The following is a 27,543-nucleotide window of genomic DNA, read 5'->3' on the forward strand; positions in this document are numbered from 1 at the left end:
CCTTTGAAATGTTGTTCAAACTCACTTTGTGGGATGACTGAAACAGCTGAACCAGCGTCCAATTCCTTTTTAATTAATTTGCCGTTCACTTCTGGTGTAAGGCATATTGCTTCTCTCTTTTTAGTTTTCACAACGCAAGTCTCAAGGCTACTTAGTCCTGTGTCAATCATTATCAATTTTTTTAAAATCAGATTAGTGCCCTTTTCAAAACTGCAACTTGACTTTTAAATCTATTTCTCCTCCCTGTGCAGTCTATTTACCTTTGTCAGTCCAGCATGCTCTTTGTATGTGATCTACTTTGTTGCATTTTCTGCAAGTTTTGCTTTTAAGCCTGCATTGGTCTGGTGAATGTGAGCTCCTGCCACAACAGTAACAGAGTTTGTTTGGCCAGGGCAGTTTCTGTTTAGACGTTGCAATTTTGTTCATGTTCCTTTTCATTCCTGACTGCAAATCAACTGCACCTCTGTCTGCTGTTTCCATTGATGCAGCAATTTCAACTGCTCTTTTCAGTGTGAGTTGTATTTCAGTTAGAAGCCATTTCTGAATGCTTTCTTGTAAGATTCAACAAACTAAATTATCTTACAGTGCATCATCTTCAATTCAGCCATGCATGCTGAAATGGGTGCCCCTTCCTTTTGTTCACACTTATAAGACCTAAAGTGTTATACAATTGACAATGGTTTCAATTCTAAATGTCCCTGATATCAGCAATGCTCATTTTGGCTAGTTTGGTTGGAGCAGTGAATCTTTGTACCATTCCATCACACACTCCTAGGGTCAGACACAGAGTGAAGTTTTCTCTACAATATCCCATCAAACACTCCCAGTCTCAGACATAGAATGAAGCCTTCTCCTCACCATCCATTACACATTTCCAAAGACAGGCAGGGGTTAAAACTCCTTTTAATGTCTTGCCACACACACCCCAGGGTTAACCACAGGGTGTTTAGGACTTAGACATTACCCTTCAGCCCACGACATAGTACTGACCTTTTAACCAATCAAGCTCTTCTGTTAAATGCCCCTAATTAATCTGTCGTTACTCTTGGCAGCAAATTCCACGCACCCACCACACTACGTGTGCAAAAACCTACCTGTGACAACCCCTCCAAACTTTCGTCCAATAAATTTAAAATCATTATTAAACAATCCTCGACTCCAGATTCAAGCAACGGTAGGTTCCAGCGCTTTTAATCTGCACGCCCACTTACCAGGCTCCCTGCGACGCTTGAGGGAGATTTTCGGAAAACAGGGCGGCGATGGCGCCATGCACTTCCCAGCAAGCAACGCGCAAGAGAAAGCCTACCATCCTGAATCAGGACGGGCGCTGCGCTTGCGCTTTGGGTGGGAGGGTACGCGCGTGCGCGTTGGAGGCTCGTCCCGCAGGAGCAGGAGGAGGTGAGGTGAGTGCGAGAGGATCGGGAGGGCGACCACCCACTCCCTCACTCCCTCCCTCCCTCCCTCCCTCACTCCCTCCCTCCCCGCCGCCGAGGGACCCCTTCACCCCCTCCACGCCCTCCTCATACACACCTGTCAATCACTTCTCACGAGCGCTTAGCACGGCCACCGTCCAATGGTAAGGAGGGGCGGAGCGTTTCCGTCAATAGGATTGGAGGAGAGCCATTCGGGAGGCGGGATGTTAATGAGGAAGGCCGCTCAGCCCGTCAAGCGGCTATCCCAGATCTGGGAAACAGGTTCAGCCCTCCCCTGGATAGGTTGAGGCAGTTCTACCACACTGGGGATAATTCGGTCCCTCTCGACACGAGGGAGCAGCTCAGCCCTCTGGGCGGGGGCAAGGAGAAAGACAGGGCAGGGAGATCACCGGGTGTCTCACCCACAGCTGTTGCCTCAAGATGGTGAAATGCTGAGGGTCACGGCACAGTTAAAGGCAGGACTCCCACCCCACTGCCCTCCCCCCACTCTCTCTCCCCTGTATCCCTCCCTCTCTCTCGTCTCTCTCCCCCGTGTCCCTCTCGTCCCACTCCCCTCTCTCCAACCACCCAGTCCAGTGTAGCTGATCCCCTGGTAGGCTCAAGAACAAGCTGCTCTAAAAAGTGGTCCATTAGCTGAGAGGGTGGGTAATGACTCTTTTGAATCAGTATGGGTGGAAGTCAGGAACAGGAAGGGAGCAGTTACTATATTGGGAATATTCTATAGGCCCCCTGGTAGCAGCAGAGATTGGGAGACAGATTTTGGAAAGGTGCAAAAATAACAAGGTTGTTATCATGCAAACACGAGGAAATCTGCAGATGCTGGAAATTCAAACAACAACACACACAAAATGCTGGTGGAGCACAGCAGGCCAGGCAGCGTCCATAAGGACCCATTAGTCCTGACGAAGGGTCTCGGCCCGAAACATCAACAGTGCTTCTCCTTATAGATGCTGCCTGGCCTGCTGTGTTCCACCAGCATTTTGTGTGTGAGGGTTGTTATCATGGGTGACTTTAACTTCCCTTATATTGATTGGCACTTGATTAGTTCCAAGGGTTTAGATGGGGCAGAGTTTGTTAAATGTGTCCAGGATGGATTCCTGTCACAGTATGTTGACAGACCAACTAGGGGGAATGCCATACTAGATCTAGTATTAGGTAACAAACCGGGTCAGGTCACAGATCTGTCAGTGGGTGAGCATCTGGGGGACAGTGATCACCGCTCCCTGGCCTTTAGCATTAAAATGGAAAAGGATAGAATCAGAGAGGACAGGAAAATTTTTAATTGGGGAAGGGCAAATTATGAGGCTATAGGGCTAGAACTTGCAGGTGTGAATTGGGATGATGTTTTTGCAGGGAAATGTACTATGGGCATGTGGCTGATGTTTAAGGATCTCTTGCAGGTTGTTAGGGATAAATTTGTCCCGGTGAGGAAGATAAAGAATGGTAGGGTGAAGGAACCATGGGTGACAAGTGAAGTGGAAAATCTAGTCAGGTGGAAGAAGGCAGCACACATGAGGTTTAGGAAGCAAGGATCAGATGGGTCTATTGAGGAATATAGGGTAGCAAGAAAGGAGCTTAAGAAGGGGCTGAGGAGGGCAAGAAGGGGACATGAAAAGGCCTTGGTGAGTAGGGTAAAGGAAAACCCTAGGGCATTCTTCATGTGAAGAACAAAAGGATGACAGGAGTGAAGGTAGGACCGATTAGAGATAAGGTGGGAAGATGTGCCTGGAGGCTGTGGAAGTGAGCGAAGTCCTCGATGAATACTTCTCTTCGGTATTCACCACTGAGAGGGAATGATGATGGTGAGGACAATATGAGTGAGGTTGATGTTCTGGAGCATGTTGTTATTAAGGGAGGGGAGGTGTTGGAGTTGTTAAAATACATCAGGACGGATAAGTCTCTGGGCCTGACGGAATATTCCCCAGGCTGCTCCACGAGGCGAGGGAAGAGATTGCTGAACCTCTGGCTAGGATCTTTATGTCCTCGTTGTCCATGGGAATGGTACCGGAGGATTGGAGGGAGGCAAATGTTGTCCCCTTGTTCAAAAAAGGTAGTAGGGGTAGTCCAGGTAATTATAGACCAGTGAGCCTTACGTCTGTGGTGGGAAAGCTGTTGGAAAAGATTCTTAGAGATAGGATCTATGGGCATTTAGAGAATCATGGCTGATCAGGGACAGTCAGCATGGCTTTATGAAGGGAAGACCATGTCTAACAAGCCTGATAGAGTTCTTTGAGGAGGTGACCAGGCATATAGATGAGGGTAGTGCAGTGGATGTGATCTACATGGATTTTAGTAAGGCATTTGAAAAGGTTCCACACAGTAGGCTTATTCAGAAAGTCAGAAGGCACGGGATCCAGGGACGTTTGGATTGGCTTGCCTGCAGAAAGCAGAGGGTCATGGTGGAGGGAGTACATTCAGATTGGAGGGTTGTGACTAGTGGTGTCCCACAAGGATCTGTTCTGGGACCTCTATTTTTCATGATTTTTATTAACAACCTGGATATGGGGGTAGAAGGGTGGGTTGGCAAGTTTGCAGACGACACAAAGGTTGGTGGTGTTGTAGATAGTGTAGAGGATTGTCGAAGATTGCAGAGAGACATTGATAGGATGCAGAAGTGGGCTGAGAAGTGGCAGATGGAGTTTAACCCAGAGAAGTGTGAGGTGGTACACTTTGGAAGGACAAACTCCCAAGGCAGAGTACAAAGTAAATGGTAGGATACTTGGTAGTGTGGAGGAGCAGAGGGATCTGGGGGTACATGTCCACAGATCTCTGAAAGTTGCCTCACAGGTAGATAGGGTAGTTAAGAAAGCTTATGAAGTGTTAGCTTTCATAAGTGGAGGGATAGAGTTTAAGAGATGCGATGTAATGATGCAGCTCTGTAAAACTCTGGTTAGGCCACACTTGGAGTACTGTGTCCAGTTCTGGCCGCCTCACTATAGGAAGGATGTGGAAGTATTGGAAAGGGTACAGAGGAGATTTACCAGGATGCTGCCTGGTTTAGAGAGTATGCATTATGATCAGAGATTAAGGGAGCTAGGATTTTACTCTCTGGAGAGAAGGAGGATGAGAGGAGACATGATAGAGGTGTACAAGATATTAAGAGGAATAGACAGAGTGGACAGCCAGCGCCTCTTCCCCAGGGCACCACTGCTCAGTACAAGAGGACATGGCTTTAAGGTAAGGGGAGGGAAGTTCAAGGGGGATATTAGAGGAAGGTTTTTCACTCAGAGTGGTTGGTGCGTGGAATGCACTGCCTGAGTCAGTGGTGGAGGCAGATACACTAGTGAAGTTTAAGAGACTACCAGACAGGTATATGAAGGAATTTAAGGTAAGGGGTTATATGGGAGGCAGGGTTTGAGGGTCGGCACAACATTGTGGGCCGAAGGGTCTGTAATGTGCTGTACTATTCTATGTTCTATGTATTCAATAAACTCGCTCTCAAGATCCTGATTTTCCCAGTCGACCTGCTGCAGCATCTTTGTGCTTTGCTTAGATTTCCAGCGTCTGCAGATTCTCTCTTCTGTGTGATAAGACCACAAAATTTAGGAGCAGAATTACACAATTTGGCCCGGCATTGCATTATGGCTGACCCATTTTCCCTCTCATCCTTAGTCCTAAGCCTTCTCCCTGTATCTCTTCTTGGCCTGACTAATCAGGAATCTATCAACCTGTCTTACGTACACCCAAAGGTTTGACCTCCACAGCCGCCTGTGGTAACAAATCCCACAGATTCACCTCCCTCTGACTAAAGAAATTTCTTCACATCTCTGTTTTAAATGAATAACTCTCTATCCTGAGGCTGTGCCCCCTTGTCCTAGACTATTCCACCATGGGAAACATCTTTTCCACATCTACACTGTCTAGGCCTTTCAACATTTGAAAGGTTTCAATGAATTCCCCTCTCATCCTTCTAAATTTCAATGAGTACAGACCCAGAGCCATCAAACTTTCCTCGTATGATAACCCTTTCATTCCCAGAATCATCCTTGTGAACCTCCTCTGAACCCTCTCCAATGCCAGCACATCTTTTCTTAGATGAGAAACTCAAAACTGTTCACAAAACTCAAGGTGAGGCCTCACCAGGGCCTTATAAAGCCTCAGCATCACATCCCCGCTCTTGTATTCTAATCCTCTTGAAATGAATACTAACATTGCATTTGCCTTCCTCACCACTGACTTATCTGCAAGTGTTCAACCTTTAGGATGTTCTTCACAAGGACTCCCAAGTCCCTCTGCGTCTCAGATTTTTGGATTTTCTCCCTGTTTGGAAAATAGTCTGCACATTTATTTCTACTACCAAAGTGCATGACCATGCATATCCCAACATTGTATTTCATTTGCCACTTTCTTGCCCATTGTCCTCATTTGTCACAGTCTTTCTGCAGCCTACCTGTTTCCTCAATACTACCTACCCCTCCACCAATCTTTGTATTATCTGCAAACTTGGCAACAAAGCCATCTATTCCATCATCTAAATCATTGATATACAGCATAAAAAGCAGTGGTCCCGACATTGACCCCTGCAGAACTCCACCAGTCACTGGCAAAATGGATTCTTTTATTCCCACTCGCTGTCTGCTACCAATCAGCCAATGCTCTAACATGTTAGTAACTTTCCTGTAATACCATGGGCTCTTAACTTGGTGAGCAGCCTCACGTGTGGCACCTTGTCAAAGGCCTTCTGAAAGTCCAAATATGCAACATCCACTGCATCCCCTTTATCTATCCTCCTTGTAATTTCCTGGAAGAATTTGAAAGGTTTGTCAGGCAGGAAATTCCCTTCTGGAAACCACGCTGACTTTGTCCCATCTTGTTCTGTGGCATGAAGTACTCTATCACTTCATCCATAATCATTGACTCCAATATCTTCCCAACCACTGAGGTCAGGCTAACTGGTCTGTAATTTTCTTTCTGCTGCCTTCCTCCTTTCTTAAGTGATATTTGCAATTTTCCAGTCTTTTGGCACCACTTTTGAAAGATCATTACTAATGCCTCCACAATCTCTGCCACGACCATGGAGGAATTATCTACTGAGTCAGTGTGGGTGGAAGTCAGAAACAGGAAAGGGGCAATAATTCTACTGGGTGTTTTTATAGACCCCCCAATAGTAACAGGGATGTCGAGGAGCAGGTGAGGAGGCAGATTCTGGAACAGGGCAACAATAACAGGGTTGTTGAGATGGGAATTTTTAACTTTCCTCACATTGACCGGCATCTCCTTAAAGCCAGGGGCTTAGATGGGGTGGAGGGGTTTGTCAGGTGTGTTCAGGAAGGTTTCCTAACACAGTATGTAGATAAGCCAGCTAGAGGACAGGCTGCACTTGATCTGGTGTTGGGAAATGAACCTGGTCAGGGGTCAGATCTCTTGGTGCGAGAGCATTTTGGAGATAGTGATCCCAACTTTATCTCCTTTACATGGCATTGAAGAGGGTTGGGAGCCGACAATTTGGGAAAACCTTTAATTGGGGTGAGGGAAATATGATGCTATTAGGCAGGAACTTGGGAGCAGATGGTCTCAGGGAAATGCACATCAGAAATGTGGCAAACGTTCAGGGAACATTTGCATGGCGTTCTGCATAGGTATGTTCCATTGAGGCAAGGGAAGGACGGTAGGTAAAGAACCATGGTGTAGAAAGGCAGTGGAAAGTCTAGTTAAGAAGAAAAGCTTACAAAAGGTTCAAAGGTACTGATGGAGTTCTGGAAAATTACAGAGTTGCCAGGAAGGAGCTTAAGAATGGAATTACGAGAGCCGGAAGGGGTCATGAGAAGGCCTTGGCGGGCAGGATTAAGGAAAACCCCAAGGCATTCTCCAAGTACGTGAAGAGAAAGAGGATAAGCCGAGTGAGAATAGGACCGATCGTGCAATAGTGGAAGCTTGTGCATGGCGACGGAGGAGGTAGTGGAGATACTTAATGAATACTTAACTTGTATTCACCAGGGAAAAAGACCTTGGCAATTATGGGGACGACTTACAGCAGACTGAAATGCTTGAGCATGTAGACATTAGGAAAGAGGATGTGCTGGAGCTTTTGAAAGTATTAAGTTAGATAAGTCGCCAGGACCAGACGAGATATACTCCAGGCTACTCTGGAAAGTGAGGGAGGAGATTGCTGAGCCTCTGGGGATGTTCCTTGCGTCATCAATAAGGATGGGGGAAGTACCAGAGGATTGGAGGGTTGCAAATGTTGTTCCCTTGTTCAAGAAAGTGAGTAGAGATAACCCAGGAAATTATAGACCAGTGAGACTTACTTCAGTAAGTTGTTGGAGAAGATCCTGAGGCAGGATTTATGAGCATTTGGAGAGACATAATCTGATTAGGGACAGTCAGCACGGTTTATCAAGGGCAGGTCGTGCCTTATGAACCTGATTGAATTATTTGAGGATGTAACATTAAGGTAGAGCAGTGGATGTAGTGTATATGGATTTCAGTAAGGTATTTAATAAGGTTCCCCATGCAAGGCTCAGTCAGAAAGTAAGGAGGCATGGGGTCCAAGGAGACCTTGCTTTGTAGATCCAGAATTGGCTTGTCCACAGAAGGCAAAGGGTGGTTGTAGATGGATTGTATTCCACTTGGAGGACGGTGACCAGTGGCGTTCTGCAGGAATCTGTTCTGGGACCCCTCCTCTTTGATTTTTATAAATGACCTGGATGTAGAAGTAGAAGAGTGGATTAGTAAGTTGCTGATGACACAAAAGTTGGGGATGTTGTGGATAGTCTTGAGGGTTATCAGAAGTTACAGCGGGACAGCTATAGGATGCAGAACTGGGCTGAGAGGTGTAAGATGGAGTTCAACCCAGATGTGAATGTCAGCTATCTCATTGGCTTTCAACAAACTCACTCTCTTGAGATGTGTTACCAGCCTGATTTTCCCAAACAACCTGCATGTTGAAATCTTTCATGACTATCATAACATTGCCCTTTTGACTCGCCTTTTCTATTTCCTGTTGTAATCTGTGAACCACATCTCAGTTACTGTTGGGAGGCCTGTGTATAACTGCCATCAGGGTTCGTTTACCCTTGCAGTTTCTTAACTCAACCCCCAAGGATTCAACATTATCCAATCCTATGTCACATCCTTCGACTGATTTGATGCCACACCACGCCCTCTGCCTACCTTCCTATCCCTCTGATACAACGTGTAGCCTTGGACATTCAGCTCCCAACTACGAAAATCCTTCAGCCTTAATTCAGTGACAGCCACAACATCAGACCTGACAATCTGTAATAGCACAAGAAGATCATCCACCTTATTCCTTACACTCCGTGCACTGAGATAATACACATTGAGTTCTGTATTTGCTGCCCTTTTTCATTCTGAAACCCTAACGCACCTTGCTGGCTGCAATTATGCCCTATCATCTGTCTGCCCTTTCTAATAGTCTGACTGCACGGTATCTTTGCTTTTTTACCATCTGTCCTATCCTGAGTCCCTTCACTCCAGTTCCCACCACCCCTGCCAAATTAGGTTAAACCCTAACCCTAACAAACCTGCCCGTGAGAATATTGGTCCCACTCAGGTTCAGGTGCAAGCTGTCATGCCTCCCCCAGAAAAGATCCCAATGATCCAAGAGCCTGAAGCCCTGTCTCTGCACCAGCTTCTCAGCCATGCACTAATTTGCCAAATCATCCTGTTTCCACCCTGGCTGGTGTGTGGCAGGGGCAGCAGTCAAGAAATTACTACCCTGGAGGTCCTGCTCCTCAGCTTTCTACCTGGCTCTCCAAATTCTCTTCTCAGGACCTCTCTACTTTCCTTTCTATGTCATTGGTACCAATAGCCAGACATCTGGCTACTCCCCTCCCTCTACAAAATGTTGTGGATGTGATCCAAGACATCCCTGACCCTGGCACCTGGGAGGCATCGTACCATTCAGGTGACACATTCACATCTACAAAATCTCCTGACTCTTCCCGTGACTATTGAGCCCCCTATTGCTACCACCCATTGTCTCCCTTCTGCACCACGGGCCCTCACTCAGTGCCAGTAACCCGGTCTCTGGGAGGTCGTCCCACACGATGGGATACTTATTACTGAGGGGAATGTCTACGGTATTCAATGCAGTATACTTATTACTGAGGGGAATGACAAGGGTATTCAATGCGGTATACTTATTACTGAGGGGAATGTCTACGGTATTCAATGCAGTATACTTATTACTGAGGGGAATGACAAGGGTATTCAATGCGGTATACTTATTACTGAGGGGAATGACAAGGGTATTCAATGCGGTATACTTATTACTGAGGGGAATGACAAGGGTATTCAATGCGGTATACTTATTACTGAGGGGAATGTCTACGGTATTCAATGCAGTATACTTATTACTGAGGGGAATGACAAGGGTATTCAATGCGGTATACTTATTACTGAGGGGAATGTCTACGGTATTAGACAATAGACAATAGGTGCAGAAGTAGACCATTCGGCCCCTCGAGTCTGCACCGCCATTCTGTGAACATGGCTGATCATTCACTATCAATACCCAGTCCCTGCCTTGTCCCCATATCCCTTGATTCCCCTATCCATCAGATATCTATCTAGCTCCTTCTTGAAAGCATCCAGAGAATTGGCCTCCACCGTCTTCTGAGGCAGTGCATTCCACACCTCCACAACTCTCTGGGAGAAGAAGTTCTTCCTCAACTCTGTTTTAAATAACTGACCTCTTATTCTCAATCCATGCCCTCTGGTACTGGACTCTCCCAACATCTGGAACATATTTCCTGCCTCAATCCTATCAAATCCTTTAATTATCTTAAACGTTTCAATCAGATCCCCTCTCAATCTCCTCAATTCCAGCGTGTACAAGCCCAATCTCTCTAATCTCTCTGCGTAAGACAGCCCTGCCATCCCAGGAATCAACCTAGTGAATCTACGCTGCACTTCCTCAATTGCCAGAATGTCCTTCCTTAAACCTGGAGACCAAAACTGTACACAATATTCCAGGTGTGGTCTCACCAGGGCCCTGTACAAATGCAAAAGGACATCCTTGCTCTTGTATTCAATTCCCTTTGTAATAAAGGCCAACATTCCATTTGCCCTCTTCACTGCCTGTTGCACTTGCTCATTCACCTTCATTGACTGATGAACTAGGACTCCTAGGTCTCTTTGCATTTCTCCCTTACCTAACTCGACACCGTTCAGACAATACTCTGCCCTCTTGTTCCTGCTTCCAAAGTGGATAACTTCACATTCAATGCAGTATACTTATTACTGAGGGGAATGTCTACGGTATTCAGTGCGGTATACTTATTACTGAGGGGAATGTCTACGGTATTCAGTGCGGTATACTTATTACTGAGGGGAATGTCTACGGTATTCAGTGCGGTATACTTATTACTGAGGGGAATGTCTACGGTATTCAGTGCGGTATACTTATTACTGAGGGGAATGTCTACGGTATTCAGTGCGGTATACTTATTACTGAGGGGAATGTCTACGGTATTCAGTGCGGTATACTTATTACTGAGGGGAATGTCTACGGTATTCAGTGCGGTATACTTATTACTGAGGGGAATGTCTACGGTATTCAGTGCGGTATACTTATTACTGAGGGGAATGTCTACGGTATTCAGTGCGGTATACTTATTACTGAGGGGAATGTCTACGGTATTCAGTGCGGTATACTTATTACTGAGGGGAATGTCTACGGTATTCAATGCGGTATACTTATTACTGAGGGGAATGTCTACGGTATTCAGTGCGGTATACTTATTACTGAGGGGAATGTCTACGGTATTCAATGCGGTATACTTATTACTGAGGGGAATGTCTACGGTATTCAGTGCGGTATACTTATTACTGAGGGGAATGTCTACGGTATTCAGTGCGGTATACTTATTACTGAGGGGAATGTCTACGGTATTCAATGCGGTATACTTATTACTGAGGGGAATGTCTACGGTATTCAATGCGGTATACTTATTACTGAGGGGAATGTCTACGGTATTCAGTGCGTTATACTTATTACTGAGGGGAATGTCTACGGTATTCAATGCGGTATACTTATTACTGAGGGGAATATCTACGGTATTCAATGCGGTATACTTATTACTGAGGGGAATGTCTACGGTATTCAATGCGGTATACTTATTACTGAGGGGAATGTCTACGGTATTCAGTGCGGTATACTTATTACTGAGGGGAATGTCTACGGTATTCAGTGCGGTATACTTATTACTGAGGGGAATGTCTACGGTATTCAGTGCGGTATACTTGTTACTGAGGGGAATGTCTACGGTATTCAGTGCGGTATACTTATTACTGAGGGGAATGTCTACGGTATTCAGTGCGGTATACTTATTACTGAGGGGAATGTCTACGGTATTCAGTGCGGTATACATTACTGAGGGGAATGTCTACGGTATTCAGTGCGGTATACTTATTACTGAGGGGAATGTCTACGGTATTCAATGCGGTATACTTATTACTGAGGGGAATGTCTACGGTATTCAGTGCGGTATACTTATTACTGAGGGGAATGTCTACGGTATTCAGTGCGGTATACTTATTACTGAGGGGAATGTCTACGGTATTCAGTGCGGTATACTTATTACTGAGGGGAATGTCTACGGTATTCAGTGCGGTATACTTATTACTGAGGGGAATGTCTACGGTATTCAGTGCGGTATACTTATTACTGAGGGGAATGTCTACGGTATTCAGTGCGGTATACTTATTACTGAGGGGAATGTCTACGGTATTCAGTGCGGTATACTTATTACTGAGGGGAATGTCTACGGTATTCAGTGCGGTATACTTATTACTGAGGGGAATGTCTACGGTATTCAGTGCGGTATACTTATTACTGAGGGGAATGTCTACGGTATTCAGTGCGGTATACTTATTACTGAGGGGAATGTCTACGGTATTCAGTGCGGTATACTTATTACTGAGGGGAATGTCTACGGTATTCAGTGCGGTATACTTATTACTGAGGGGAATGTCTACGGTATTCAGTGCGGTATACTTATTACTGAGGGGAATGTCTACGGTATTCAGTGCGGTATACTTATTACTGAGGGGAATGTCTACGGTATTCAGTGCGGTATACTTATTACTGAGGGGAATGCTCGACACATTTCCGTTTCTCCTAACAGTCACCTGACTCCTGCTACTTCCCGGTAACCCCCATTGATGGTCTCCTCGCTGTTCTGTTCAAGCCGAAAGTCATCCAGCTGCTGCAGCTGGAAACCTTCACGCAGATGTAGTTCCGTCGGAGACTCTGGGCCTCCCAGTACTCCAACCGCCACTATGAAGAACACACAACTTAACTAGGAACAGTGAGAGGAAAAGGGAACCTTAACAGAAGCTTGCACAGAGCCAATGCTTCTTTTATACCAAAGCTTGACGCTCCTACTCCCAACAATGGCCGCCCTGCTTGTCCCTTCTGTACCTTTAAACCAACATTGCTGGCCTGCAGGAAACCTTATCTCTGTGACCTGCCTTTGCTGCTGATGGTGCTGTCTCCCTCCCCACCTCCTGCCCCTCCGCCTGTCTCTGTCTGATGGAGTGTCCGGAGATTGACCTCCTTCTCCCTTCTCTCTGGTGTTGGGGGGAAAGGCAGAAATCTCTCCCCCGCCCCTCCCGCCTGCTGCAGACTGATCAATCCCTACCCCCCCACCCAACCGCATTCCTGCTGACGTCTCCTCCCATTGCCACAGACAAAAGATCTGGAAATGTCGAGCCACAAGGTGGGCAAGCTGGTGGCGAGGACGTGCGCCCTCTTCCTCTGTGACATGCAGGAGAAATTCCGTCAGAGCGTGGTGTATTTCCCGCAGATAGTCTCTGTGGCTGCCAGGATGCTCGAGGTGAGGAGGAGGCGGATGGAGGGAAGGAGGGAATAGAGGGAAGGTGGAAGACCATAATACATAGGAGCAGAATTAGGCCATTCAGTCCCTGGAATCTGCTCCACCATTTCCACATGCGCAACCCTATACACCTGCCTTCTCGCCATATCCTTTAATGTCCTGCCCGATCAGGATATTATCAACTTCCGATTTAAATATACCCACCGACTCAGCTGTGGCAGAGCATTCCACCACTCTCCAGCTAAAACAAAATCCTCTTTATCTCTGTTCAAAAAGGCCGCCCCTCAATTCTGAGGCTGTGCCTTCTAGTTCTGGATACCCCACCATAGGAAACATCCTCTCCACATCTACTCTATCTAGTTCTTTCAACATCCGGTAGGTTTCAATGAGATCTCCCCGCATTCTTCTCAATTCCAGTGAGTACAGACCCAAAGCTGACAAACGCTCCTCATATGTTAACCCCTTCGTTCCCAGAATCATCCTTGTGAACCTCCGCTGGACCCTCTCCAACGACAACACAGGCTTTCTGAGATATGTTGACGATTCTCTAAGTGCAGCCTGACTGGCGTCTGATAAAGCCTCAGCATTATCTCCTTGCTTTTATATTCTATTCCCCTTGAAGTAAATGCTGACATTGAATTTGCCTTCTTTACCACAGACTCAACCTGATGTTTGAATTTCTCCCCATTTAGATAACAGTTCGCACTATTGTTCCTTTTACTGAAATGCATTATCATACATTTCCCACACTGTATTCCATCTGCCACTTTTTTGCCCATTCTTCCAACTTGACGAAGTCCTGCTTCAATCACATTGCTTCCTCAGCACTGCCTACCCCTCCACCTATCTTCGTATCATCTGCAAACTTTGCCACAAAGCCATCAATTCCATTATCCAAATCATTGACAAACAATGTGAAAAGTAGTGGTCCCAATACTGACCCCTGAGGAACACCACGAGTCACTGGCAGCCTCCTGCCTGTCAGCCATTCCTCTATCCATGCCAGTATCTTTCCTGCAACACCACAGGATTTTATCTTGTTAAGCAGCCTCATGTGTGGCATCTTATCAAATGCTTCTGAAAGTCCAAGTGAATGACATCCAGTCCCTCTCAAATGTCCGCCCTGCTTGTTACTTCCTCGAAGAACTCGATAACAGATTTGCCAGACAAGATTTCCCTTACAGACACCATGCTGACTTTGACATTTTATTTTTGGTCTCTTAAGTACCCCAAAAAGTCATCCTTCATAATAGACTCCCGACACTTTCCCAACCACTGAGATCCGGCTAACTGGCCTATAATTTTCTTTCTTTTGGCCATCCTCCCTTTTTAAAGAGTGCAGTGACATTTGCAATCTTCCAGTCCTCCAGGACCGTGCCAGAATCAAGTGATTCTTGAAAGATCATGACCAATGAATGCATTATCCCTTCTCAGGACTCTGGAATATAATCCACCTGGTCCAGGCGACTTATCCTCCTTAAGACCTTACGGTTTGCCCAGCACTTTCCCCTTGTAATAGCAATGACACTGGCTCCTACTATCTGACACTCACAGACCTCTGGCACACTGCTAGTGTCTTGCTCAGTGAAAACAGATGTGAAACACCCACTAAGCTCATCTGCCACACATACAACACACTGGAGGAACTCAGCAGGTCGGGCAACATCCATGGAAACGAGCAGACAACGTTTCGGGCCGAGACCCTTCGTCAGGACTGAAGAGGGAGGGGGCAGGGGCCCTATAAAGAAGGTGGGGGGGGTGGTAGGTGCCAGGTGAACAACCAATCCGAGGGAAGGTCAAGGGGTGGGGGAGGGGAAGCAGGGAGGGGATAGGCAGGAGAGGTGAAGAAGGAACGTAAGGGGGGAAGCACTATGGGTGGTAGAAGGCGGAATCATGAGAGAGGTGTTCACTCTGCCTCCTCCTCCAGCCGCCTATCACCTCGCTCATGATTCCCTTATGCAGTCCCTTATGAGCTACGGTTGTCTGTCCCTGCTATTTGAGAACAACTTCTGTGGGACATATCTATCCTGTGCCTTGTGAACTATTGCCAGAAACTTCAGCCACCTCTGCTGTGCCGTCATTCCCACCAATACCCTCCTGGGCAAGCTCCTCTCTCATGCCTCTGCATGTCATTCCCTTTGTTCCAATGTGATACAGATACATGTGACTTGTGCTTTTCCCTCTCAAACTGCAGTATGTATTCACTCATATTCTGATCACACTGTCTCCTAGGGGTTCCTTCACATTGAGCTCCCTAATAAGATCTGGGTAATTACACAACACCCAGTCTAAGATGGCCTTTCCCCGAGATGGCTCAAACACAAGCTGCTCTAAAATGCCATCGCGAGGGCATTCAACAAGATCTCTCTCTTGCGATCCAACACTAATCTGATTTTTGCAGTCCCCTTGCATATTGAAGACCCCCATTACAATTGAGACATTGCCCTTATTACAGGCCTTTTCCAGCTCCCTTTGCAATCTCAACCCCACATCTTGGCTACTATCTGGAGCCTGTATATGATTCCCATGTTTTTTTTTACCTGCAGTTTCTTAACTCCACCCACAAAAGATTCAACATTCTCTGACCCTATGTCTCCTCTTTCCATCTCCTACCGACAGAGCCACACCCCCGCCTGTGTCTTCCAATATGTCGTTTCGATAGAAGCTCCCAACTATCGCCTTCTTTCAGGCATGGCGCAGTGATGCCTGCAACGTTGTACCGGCCGATCTCTAATTGTGCCTCATTCCAAATGCTATATACACTTAAATACAACACCTTCAGTCCTGCATTCTTCGCCCTTTGAAATTTGCCTCTGTGGTACAACTTAACTCGTTGCTCTGTCTGCATTTGTACCCAGTCATTGGCTTGTCCTTCCGTACATTCATGTTACACCCATGATCTACTTGTAAACCTGCTGGCTCATCCTCAACTCTGTCACACTGGAAGGGAGGGATGGAGTGAATGAAGGGAAGGTGGGAAAGAGGGGGATGGTAGGAAAAAGGGAGGGATGGAGGGGTGGGAAAGAGGAGTTGGAGGAGGGTTGGTGAGGGAGAGGTGAGGGGAGGAGGGAAGGTGAAAGAAGGCAGAGAAATGGAGGGACAGTGAGAAAGAAGGTCTGTAGGATGGGTGAGGAGGAAGGGAGGAGATGGAGGGAAAGAGAGAAGAGAGGAAGATGGAAGAGGAGATGGAGATGGAGCGAGGAGAGATTTGATGGAGCAAAGGTGAAAGAGAGGAGAGGAAAGATGGAGCTGTTGCCTCTCTCTTTACTTCCTGATGCTCCGGGAGGCAAGAATGGCTGTTAGTTTTAGAGTACATACAAACATAAATACTCAGCAAACTAAATAAAGAGCTGAGAAACAATGGAACGGGTGTGAATACAAAAGGAATAAAGAAGCCAAGATGGTACCTCTGAAAAATCCATCACTTTTATAATAAAATAAGAATAAAAGATAATAGGGTACATAACTGAAACAGTGACATCACGTGGGTGTTTAGCCAATGAAAAATGAGGACGGTGATAAACCGTTAGTTTAGCTGCTGTACCACTTTCTGGCAGTGAGTGTGAAAAATACGTGAGTTTATTAAAAAGCACAAGTCATAAAAATATTATTAAAAAATACTGGTTTGCAATGGAGGGAACAGGAGATGGAGGGAGAGAGGGATGGAGGGGAAGTGAGAAAAAAGCAGCCAGTGATAACAGACAGTCTGATTTAGGAACTGTCTCTCCTACTCTCTCCCCCCTTTAACAGGGTGCCAGAGCCCTGGAAATCCCCACCATCGTCACGGAACAGTACCCTCAGGGACTGGGACCCACTGTTCCCGAGCTAGGAGCTCAAGACCTGAGGAAGATCAGCAAGACCTGCTTTAGTATGCTGTGTCCCGAGGTGGAGAGAGAGCTTGATGCCCTGCCACGGCTACAGTCAGTCCTTCTGTGCGGCATCGAGACGCAGGCCTGTATAATGGTCAGTGTTGAGGGGGCTTCACTCTGTATCTGACCCCAGGAGTGTGTGATGGGACGGTGTGGAGGGAGCTTCACTCTGTATCTGACCCCAGGAATGTGTGATGGGACGGTGTGGAGGGAGATTCATTCTGTATCTGACCCCAGGAGTGTGTGATGGGACGGTGTGGAGGGAGATTCACTCTGTATCTGACCCCGGGAGTGTGTGATGGGACGGTGTGGAGGGAGCTTCACTCTGTATCTGACCCCAGGAGTGTGTGATGGGACGGTGTGGAGGGAGATTCACTCTGTATCTGACCCCAGGAGTGTGTGATGGGACGGTGTGGAGGGAGATTCACTCTGTATCTGACCCCGGGAGTGTGTGATGGGACGGTGTGGAGGGAGATTCACTCTGTATCTGACCCCAGGAGTGTGTGATGGGACGGTGTGGAGGGAGATTCACTCTGTGTCTGACCTCGGGAGTGTGTGATGGGACGGTGTGGAGGGAGCTTCACTCTGTATCTGACCCCAGGAGTGTGTGATGGGACGGTGTGGAGGGAGATTCACTCTGTATCTGACCCCAGGAGTGTGTGATGGGACGGTGTGGAGGGAGATTCACTCTGTATCTGACCCCCGGAGTGTGTGATGGGACGGTGTGGAAGGAGATTCACACTGTGTCTGACCCTGGTAGTGTGTGATGGGACGGTGTGGAGGGAGATTTACTCTGTGTCTGACCCCGGGAGTGTGTGATGGGACGGTCTGGAGGGAGATTCAATCTGTATCTGACCCCAGGAGTGTGTGATGGGACGGTGTGGAAGGAGATTCACACTGTGTCTGACCCTGGGAGTGTGTGATGGGACGGTGTGGAGGGAGATTCACTCTGTGTCTGACCCCGGGAGTGTGTGATGGGACGGTGTGGAGGGAGATTCACTCTGTGTCTGACCCCGGGAGTGTGTGATGGGACGGTGTGGAGGGAGATTAACTCTGTGTCTGACCCCGGGAATGTGTGATGGGACGGTGTGGAGGGAGAGTCACTCTGTGTCTGACCCCGGGAGTGTGTGATGGGACGGTGTGGAGGGAGATTAACTCTGTGTCTGACCCCGGGAATGTGTGATGGGACGGTGTGGAGGGAGAGTCACTCTGTGTCTGACCCCGGGAGTGTGTGATGGGACGGAGTGGAGGGAGATTCACTCTGTGTCTGACCCCGGGAGTGTGTGATGGGACGGTGTGGAGGGAGATTCACTCTGTGTCTGACTCTGGGAGTGTGTGATGGGACGGTGTGGAGGGAGCTTCTGTGTCTGACCCCAGGAGTGTGTGATGGAACGGTGTGGAGGGAGATTCACTCTGTGTCTGACCCCGGGGGTGTGTGATGGGACGGTGTGGAGGGAGATTCACTCTGTGTCTGACCCGGGGAGTGTGTGATGGGACGGTGTGGATGGAGCTTCACTCTGTGTCTGACCCTGAGAGTGTGTGATGGGACGGTGTGGAGGGAGATTCACTCTGTGTCTGACCCAAGGAGTGTGTGATGGGACGGTGTGGAGGGAGCTTCTGTGTCTGACCCCAGGAGTGTGTGATGGGACAGTGTGGATGGAGATTCACTCTGTGTCTGACCCCGGGAGTGTGTGATGGGACGGTGTGGAGGGAGATTCACTCTTTGTCTGACCCCGGGAGTGTGTAATGGGACGGTGTGGAGGGAGAGTCACTCTGTGTCTCACCACGGGAGTCTGTGATGGGACGGTGTGGATGGAGCTTCACTCTGTGTCTGACCCTGAGAGTGTGTGATGGGACGGCGTGGAGGGAGATTCACTCTGTGTCTGACCCAAGGAGTGTGTGATGGGACGGTGTGGAGGGAGAGTCACTCTGTGTCTGACCCCGAGAGTGTGTGATGGGACGGAGTGGAGGGAGATTCACTCTGTGTCTGACCCCGGGAGTGTGTGATGGGACGGTGTGGAGGGAGATTCACTCTGTGTCTGACTCTGGGAGTGTGTGATGGGACGGTGTGGAGGGAGATTCACTCTGTGTCTGACCCCGGGAGTGTGTGATGGGACGGTGTGGAGGGAGATTCAATCTGTGTCTGATCCCGGGAGTGTGTGATGGGACGGTGTGGAGGGAGAGTCACTCTGTGTCTGACCCCGGGAGTGTGTAATGGGACGGTGTGGAGGGAGAGTCACTCTGTGTCTCACCCCGGGAGTGTGTGATGGGACGGTGTGGATGGAGCTTCACTCTGTGTCTGACCCTGAGAGTGTGTGATGGGACGGTGTGGAGGGAGATTCACTCTGTGTCTGACCCAAGGAGTGTGTGATGGGACGGTGTGGAGGGAGATTCACTCTGTGTCTGACCCCGGGAGTCTGTGATGGGACAGTGTGGAGGGAGATTCACTCTGTGTCTGACCCCAGGAGTGTGTGATGGGACAGTGTGGAGGGGGCTTCACACCCTGTCTGACCCCGGGAGTGTGTGATGGGACAGTGTGGAGGGAGATTCACTCGATTGTGTCTGACCCCGGGAGTGTGTGATGGGACGGTGTGGATGGAGCTTCACTCTGTGTCTGACCCTGAGAGTGTGTGATGGGACGGTGTGGAGGGAGATTCACTCTGTGTCTGACCCAAGGAGTGTGTGATGGAACGGTGTGGAGGGAGATTCACTCTGCGTCTGACTCTGGGAGTGTGTGATGGGATGGTGTGGAGGGAGATTCACTCTGTGTCTGACCCCAGGAGTGTGTGATGGAACGGTGTGGAGGGAGATTCACTCTGTGTCTGACCCCGGGAGTGTGTGATGGGACGGTGTGGAGGGAGATTCACTCTGTGTCTGACCCCGGGAGTGTGTGATGGGACGGTGTGGAGGGAGATTCAATCTGTATCTGATCCCGGGAGTGTGTGATGGGACGGTGTGGAGGGAGATTCACTCAGTGTCTGATCCCGGGAGTGTGTGATGGGACGGTGTGGAGGGAGCTTCACTCTGTGTCTGACCCGGGAGTGTGTGATGGGACAGTGTGGAGGGAGCTTTACTCTGTGTCTGACCTGAGAGTGTGGGAAGAGGGAGTCACTGTGTCCGACCCTGGGAGTGTGCGATGGGACGGTGTGAAGGGAGATTCACTCTGTGTCTGACTCCGGGGGTGTGTGATGGGTCCGTGTGCAGGGAGATTCACTCTGTGTCTGACCCCGGGAGTGTGTGATGGAACGGTGTGGAGGGAAATTCACTCTGTGTCTGACTGGGAGTGTGTGATGGGACTGTGTGGAGGGAGCTTCACTCTTTGTCTGACCCCGGGAGTGTGTGATGGGACAGGTTGGAGGGAGCTTTACTGTGTCTGACCCCAGGAGTATATGATGGGATGGGGCAGAGGGAGCCTCACCTTGTATCTGACCCCTCTTTTTTATTACAAAATCCTTTATTACAAATATTGGCGCTATACAATATATACAAAACAGTGGCAAACACAATTATTTCACTACAAATAGAGAATAGACATTACACCAGAATGTTGCCATCTCTATCCACGACGGCATTTACACCCCGCGGAGCCCAACGGTCTCGAAACTCCTCCAAGGCCGCTGTGGACTGCGCGTGTTCTTTTTCAATAGTTACCCGGGCACGAACCTACCCCCTAAACATTGCCAGGCAGTCTGCCCAGGGAGATCCTCCCGCCACCCGTTTCCAAGACCCTCGCATGGCGGATTTCGCCAGCCCCAGGAGCAAGTTGACTAGGACATCCTCATCCCTCCATGCCCCCTTCCTTACTGGTTGACCATATATAAATATGCAACCAGAAGGCGAGAAGCAGCCCACGCAAATACGCAAAAAGAGGTTGCAGCCTCGCACACTCCATGTACATGTGGTACACGGTTTCCTCCAGCCCGCAGAAGTGGCATGCGGGTGGGAGATCCATGTACAAACTGAAGAACTTATTGCAGGGCACTGCTCTATGCAGTACCCTGCAGCCGAGATCCCCCAGGTGCATGGGAAGAACCCCGGCATAAAGGGACTTCCAGTGGGGACCCTCCTCACCTCTGGGTGGAAGGACCGACCGCCATGGCGTGTCGGGACGGTGGACAAGGGCAAGGAAGTGGAGGATGTGGAGTAGCAGCCCATACAGATACCTCCTACTTGCATCCCTGAATGGGACTGTGGGTATCGATGAGTGACGGCTCAAGTTGTGTGGACACGGCTCCCGGAGAAGATTGCGGGGTCTGGGCCCGACCAGCAGCTCGGCCTGAGTCGGTCCACACAACTGAGCCGCACCGACAGCCACTGAGGTAGGGCAAGGGCCGGCCAGGACCCCGCCCTCCGCCTGAGGAGGGGATTCCCGGCCTGAGGCGACCATGTTCCAGACTCTCAGTAGGTCCTGATAGAAGCCGGGCAGACTCCGCAAAGCCGTACGGCTGACGCCCGCCGGTGGTAGCCGCGTGTCTTCATGAAGACAGCAACCCCTCCGGAGGGAGAAAGTTGCCAACACGTGCCACCTGGGAGGGTGCTCGGCATACAGGAATCTCTGCAGAGTCCTGAGGCGGAGAGCCACCAGTCGCATTCGAACGCACACCAGCGACTTCCACCCTCTCCCACTGGGAGACTCAAGACCGCAGAGACCCAGTGTTTCCTGTTGCCCCAGAAGAAGTCCACTAACTTCCTCTGCAGTCTTGCAACAAACGGGGCAGGAGGGGCCAAGGTGACCATCCGATACCACAACATGGAGGCCACCAGCTGGTTTATGACCACCACCCTGCCTCGATAGGAAAGCACCCTGAGAAGGCCTGACCAGCGTCTCCAGGTCCTGCCAGTTCGCCAGCCAGGTCTCCCCAGAAGGACTCAGGTAGACTCCCAGATAGAGGAGACGCCTAGTACTCCACTCAAAAGCTCTCATCTCCTCCGGCAGGGAGTTCACCTGCCACTGACCCACTAAGAGTCCGGAACATTTCGCCCGGTTGATCCTGGCGGAGGATACCGCCGAGAAAACGTCTTGGCACTCGCGCATCTTCCGCAGGTCATTGGGATCTGTCACCATGAGGAGTACATCATCGGCGTGGGCCGAGAGGACGACCTCCATGTCTGGTTCACGCAGAACCAGACCTGTCAGTCTTCGCCGTAGGAGGCTCAGGAATGGCTCGACACAGATCGCATACAATTGACCGGACATGGGGCATCCCTGACGTACTCCTCTCCTGAAGGGAATGGGCGCTGCCAGTGATCCATTGACCTTAACAAGGCACTCTGCGGCAGAGTAGAGGAGCCGAACTCGGGCCACAAAGTGTGGTCCGAGCCCAAAGGCCTGCAGAGTGCCCACCAGGAAACTGTGGTCTACCCGGTCAAACGCCTTCTCCTGGTCAAGAGAAAGAAACGCTGTCGGGGACCCAGTCTCCTGATGCAGGTGGATCAGGTCCCGTACTAGGTGGACATTGTCCTGGATGGAGCGGCCCGGGACCCAGTCTCCTGGTGCAGGTGGATCAGGTCCCGTACTAGGTGGACATTGTCCTGGATGGAGCGGCCCGGGACCCAGTCTCCTGGTGCAGGTGGATCAGGTCCCGTACTAGGTGGACATTGTCCTGGATGGAGCGGCCCGGGACCCAGTCTCCTGGTGCAGGTGGATCAGGTCCCGTACTAGGTGGACATTGTCCTGGATGGAGCGGCCCAGGACCCAGTCTCCTGGTGCAGGTGGATCAGGTCCCGTACTAGGTGGACATTGTCCTGGATGGAGCAGCCCGGGACCCAGTCTCCTGGTGCAGGTGGATCAGGTCCCGTACTAGGTGGACATTGTCCTGGATGGAGCGGCCCGGGACCCAGTCTCCTGCTGCAGGTGGATCAGGTCCCGTACTAGGTGGACATTGTCCTGGATGGAGCGGCCCGGGACCCAGTCTCCTGCTGCAGGAGGATCAGGTCCCGTACTAGGTGGACATTGTCCTGGATGGAGCGGCCCGGGACCCAGTCTCCTGGTGCAGGTGGATCAGGTCCCGTACTAGGTGGACATTGTCCTGGATGGAGCGGCCCGGGACCCAGTCTCCTGGTGCAGGTGGATCAGGTCCCGTACTAGGTGGACATTGTCCTGGATGGAGCGGCCCGGGACCCAGTCTCCTGGTGCAGGTGGATCAGGTCCCGTACTAGGTGGACATTGTCCTGGATGGAGCGGCCCGGGACCCAGTCTCCTGGTGCAGGTGGATCAGGTCCCGTACTAGGTGGACATTGTCCTGGATGGAGCGGCCCGGGACCCAGTCTCCTGGTGCAGGTGGATCAGGTCCCGTACTAGGTGGACATTGTCCTGGATGGAGCGGCCCGGGACCCAGTCTCCTGCTGCAGGAGGATCAGGTCCCGTACTAGGTGGACATTGTCCTGGATGGAGCGGCCCGGGACCCAGTCTCCTGGTGCAGGTGGATCAGGTCCCGTACTAGGTGGACATTGTCCTGGATGGAGCGGCCCGGGACCCAGTCTCCTGGTGCAGGTGGATCAGGTCCCATACTAGGTGGACATTGTCCTGGATGGAGCGGACCGGGACCCAGTCTCCTGGTGCAGGTGGATCAGGTCCCGTACTAGGTGGACATTGTCCTGGATGGAGCGGACCGGGACCCAGTCTCCTGCTGCAGGTGGATCAGGTCCCGTACTAGGTGGACATTGTCCTGGATGGAGCGGCCCGGGACCCAGTCTCCTGCTGCAGGAGGATCAGGTCCCGTACTAGGTGGACATTGTCCTGGATGGAGCGGCCCGGGACCCAGTCTCCTGGTGCAGGTGGATCAGGTCCCGTACTAGGTGGACATTGTCCTGGATGGAGCGGCCCGGGACCCAGTCTCCTGGTGCAGGTGGATCAGGTCCCGTACTAGGTGGACATTGTCCTGGATGGAGCGGCCCGGGACCCAGTCTCCTGGTGCAGGTGGATCAGGTCCCGTACTAGGTGGACATTGTCCTGGATGGAGCGGCCCGGGACTGTGTAAGATTGGTCAGGGTGGATCACCTGTCTCAGTACTGAACCAAGATGGTTGGCCATTGCCCGGGCGAAGATCTTGTAGTCCGCGCACAAGAGGGAGACCGGGCGCCAGTTCTTTAGCAGGCGGAGGTCTCCCTTCTTGGGCAGCAGGACCACAACAGCTCTCCGCCATGAGAGGGGCATTTCCCCGGTGGCTAGGCTCTCCCCTAGAACAAGGCTGTAATCAACCCCCAGGACATCCCAAGAAGCCTGATAAAACTCCACACTCAGATCATCTGAGCCAGGGGATTTACCCCTCCAGAGTTGCCGAAGGGCAGCAAACAGCTCCTCCTGAGCCAGGGGAGCGTCCAGACACACTGCATCCTCTGGGCTGACCTTTGGCAAATCTTCCCAGACCTCATTACATGCCTCTGCATTTGATGGATCTGGTGAGAATAAGGACCGATAGAAAGTGCGGACTTCTTTGATAATTTCGCCGGGGTCCATGATGGAGGAGCCATCAGCAGCCAGTAGCTCCACCAGCTGCTTTTGAACTCCCCGCCACTTCTCCAATAAGTAGAAGAAGGGTGAGCCGCGGTCCAAATCTTGCAGCATTTGGATCCGCGACCTCACATATGCACCTCGGGACTGCTGAAGCTGCAGATTCCTTAGTGAGTCTTTCTCCTGGTATTCCTGCCACAGCTGTTAGTCTCCACCTGTCGGACCAAGATGGGACTCTAGGTCAAGCAACGCTCTCTCAAGCCACTCAATCTCAGAGTCCTGCCTCTGTCGATCCCCTAGTGTACTCCCGACATAAAAACCAGATGTGGGACTTGCCCACATCCCACCACAGCCGTAGGGAGCAGAACTCTCTCCGTCTCTCTCTCTCCAGGTGGTCCAGAACGCTCGGAATGAATCCCGGAATCGGCTGTCCTCCAGCAGCCGGTTGTTAAAGTGCCAATACCCGGATCCCACCCTAGGGTGCAGAGGAGTATATTCCATCCACACAAGGTGATGATCCGGGCACCACACCGGCCGCATGGAGGAAGCCGACACGCGGGAGACATAAGCCCGAGAGATATACAGGCGGTCTATCCGGGAACCCCCCTCTCTAGATCTTCTGGAGAAGGCGCTAGAGTTGGGGTGAAGATTCCGCCAGCTGTCCACCAAGTCAAAGGAGCCGACTAGCTCCTTTAACTTTTTTGCCGATACTGGGTCGCGTTGGAGGCCCGAGTGGTCCTCCACCTCGAGGGTACAGTTGAAGTCTCCCGCGAGGACGACGCAGTCCCCCGGGTCGATGGAACTCAGCAAGAATAGGCGCGTCTGCATCACCCCGCGCCTCGGAGCGTACACGTTGATAAAATGTAACGGTACACCATCCAGGCGCACAGCCAGGTGGAGCAGATGGCCGGGCACAACATCTTGGACTCCTACGATTTCTGGCCGGAAGGTTGGGGCCAACAGGATCGCCACCCCGGTAGAGTTGGAGCTAAGGTGACTCATGTAGACCCCGCCCTGCCACTCCAGGAGCCAAGCGGACTCGTCCCCCGGGGTGGTATGGGTTTCCTGCAGGAAACTCACCGCGTATCTCCCGTCCCTGAGGACTGAGAGATTGTTATACCTGCGGAGAGAGCCCCTGCTACCGTTTACATTGAGACTAGCTATGGTAAGTTTCATGTTGGGAGCACACTAGGCCTTAGCATCAGTCCCCTTCCCACTGAGAGCGGAGGCGCCCTCAGCCGCACTGTCCCGAAGAAAACCGAGAATATCCTTTGCTTTCCGGGCCCGACTGCTACCATCGCTACCCTGTGACCCACCATCTCCCGAAGGAGCGAGGCTGCTTTCCATCCTGATGTCCCGCACCAGGTCATCCAGGAAGGATTTCAGCAGCCGCCTGTCATTCCCTGACACAGCATTCCTCTTCCCCTTCCCCTTCCGTCTGAGGATGACCCTCAGGGACTTCACCAGCCTCGGCATGCTAGGCCAGCGAAGCGAGGCTAGTTTAGGCTGATGCTTTGCACCAACGGAGGAGTGAATAAACTCTCTGATCTCCTCCACAGATATCAATGGGGACTTCTCTGGAGGGGTGAGGATGTCCATTGTCTCGCTATCAAATGAATCCCCCTCCAACCCCTCACTGCAGACAGATCCCCCACCGTCCTCCTCATTTGGTGTATAAGGTGGCTGCACTTGCAACCTACACTGCACAGCGGGTACCTCCCCTATACCTTCCCGCTCCACCGTCACACCAGTCTTATCCACAGTTGCGACGATGGAGGGAAAATCCCCAGGGACTCCCTGCAGGCCATTAGTTGATGGGGTCGGCATGCAGGTTACATCACCCTCCCCAGGAGACAGGCATGAAGGGGACCCCAGCAGCTCTGGCCCAATGGATTCACTGTCAGCCTGATGCTGACTGTGAGAGAGCCTGGTCTCCGCTCCACCTGTACTACTTAATACATTTGCCTCCAGGGAGGCGCTGACTGCCAAGTCCTGGGTGGAGGGCTCCAGGTCTGTTTTAGGCGTGCAAACAGGCCCAGCACTAGCTTCATGCACAACCACACCACCCACCACAGGACTGGTGGCTACATCTGGGGATTCAGGGTTAGACACAACTTCCACCCGGATTCCCACCCCTTTCTGGGACTCCCCCGCATCTACATTCCCTGCCCGCTTGGGGGAACAATCCCATCTCCTCTTCAAGCCGAAGGAGCACACAGGTGCGGAATTCACCGACGGAGCGGTACTCTCAGCTCAACCGTACGCTTCCCCGAGCCTCCCTCTCCACCTCAGGGCAAATGGGCGTGAGCTCTACGGTCTCGGGGGCCGACTTCTTCACGTGTTTCGACTTCTTCCTCGCTTTCTTGCCCCGCCCGGACACCACCCCGTCCCTCGCCTGAACCTCCCTGCATGTAGCCCCAGGAACACTCGCCTGAACCACAGGGGTAGGAGCAGAGACTGGAACAGACATAGGAATAGGGACAGGGTTAGAGACAGGGTCGGGGCAGGAGCAGGGGTCGGCACAGATGTAGGAGCAGGGATGGGATCAGGGGCAGAGGTAGCTGGGGCACTGGTTCCCGAAGTGGACTCTCTGGGTTTTCGGGTGCTAGGACAGTCCCTCCGAAAGTGCCCCACCTCCCCGCACGCATGGCACCGTGGGCACTCAGAGCTCCAATACACCTGATAATCTACCCCCCCGTGCCGGACAGTAAACTGGCCCTCAACTTCATCCTCCCGTTCCAGTTTCATGAATACCTGTCGCCGGAAAGAGATTACGGTACGGAGGGTGCGTCTCTGTCTGATGGCAGTTATTTCTGACCTTACTTGCCCCAAGCGTGCTAGTGCGGGAAGCAGGTCCTCGTTGGGGATGAAAGGCTGTACGTGACCGAGGACGATGCGTTGTGTGGGAGCTGTCACTAGCTCCATCTGTAAAAAGATGTTCTGCACCGTGATCCCCCTACTGAGGGTCCGATGCACCAACTCAT

General features: G+C 50.8%; 1 protein-coding gene across 1 annotated transcript in view; it reads left to right on the forward strand.

Moving 5' to 3' along the window:
• The first annotated feature begins 1,344 nt into the window (after positions 1-1,344).
• isoc2 (isochorismatase domain containing 2) overlaps positions 1,345-27,543 on the forward strand; it is a 38,583-nt gene continuing 12,384 nt past the window's right edge. The window contains exons 1-3 of the mRNA XM_059957661.1: positions 1,345-1,403; positions 13,091-13,237; positions 16,988-17,200. Of these exons, the coding sequence (XP_059813644.1) occupies positions 13,106-13,237; positions 16,988-17,200 (345 nt within the window). The 5' untranslated portion in view covers positions 1,345-1,403; positions 13,091-13,105. The remainder of the gene's footprint in view (positions 1,404-13,090; positions 13,238-16,987; positions 17,201-27,543) is intronic.

The sequence above is a fragment of the Hypanus sabinus genome (assembly GCF_030144855.1).
Source record: "Hypanus sabinus isolate sHypSab1 chromosome 24 unlocalized genomic scaffold, sHypSab1.hap1 SUPER_24_unloc_7, whole genome shotgun sequence".
NCBI classification, from domain to species: Eukaryota; Metazoa; Chordata; class Chondrichthyes; order Myliobatiformes; family Dasyatidae; genus Hypanus; species Hypanus sabinus.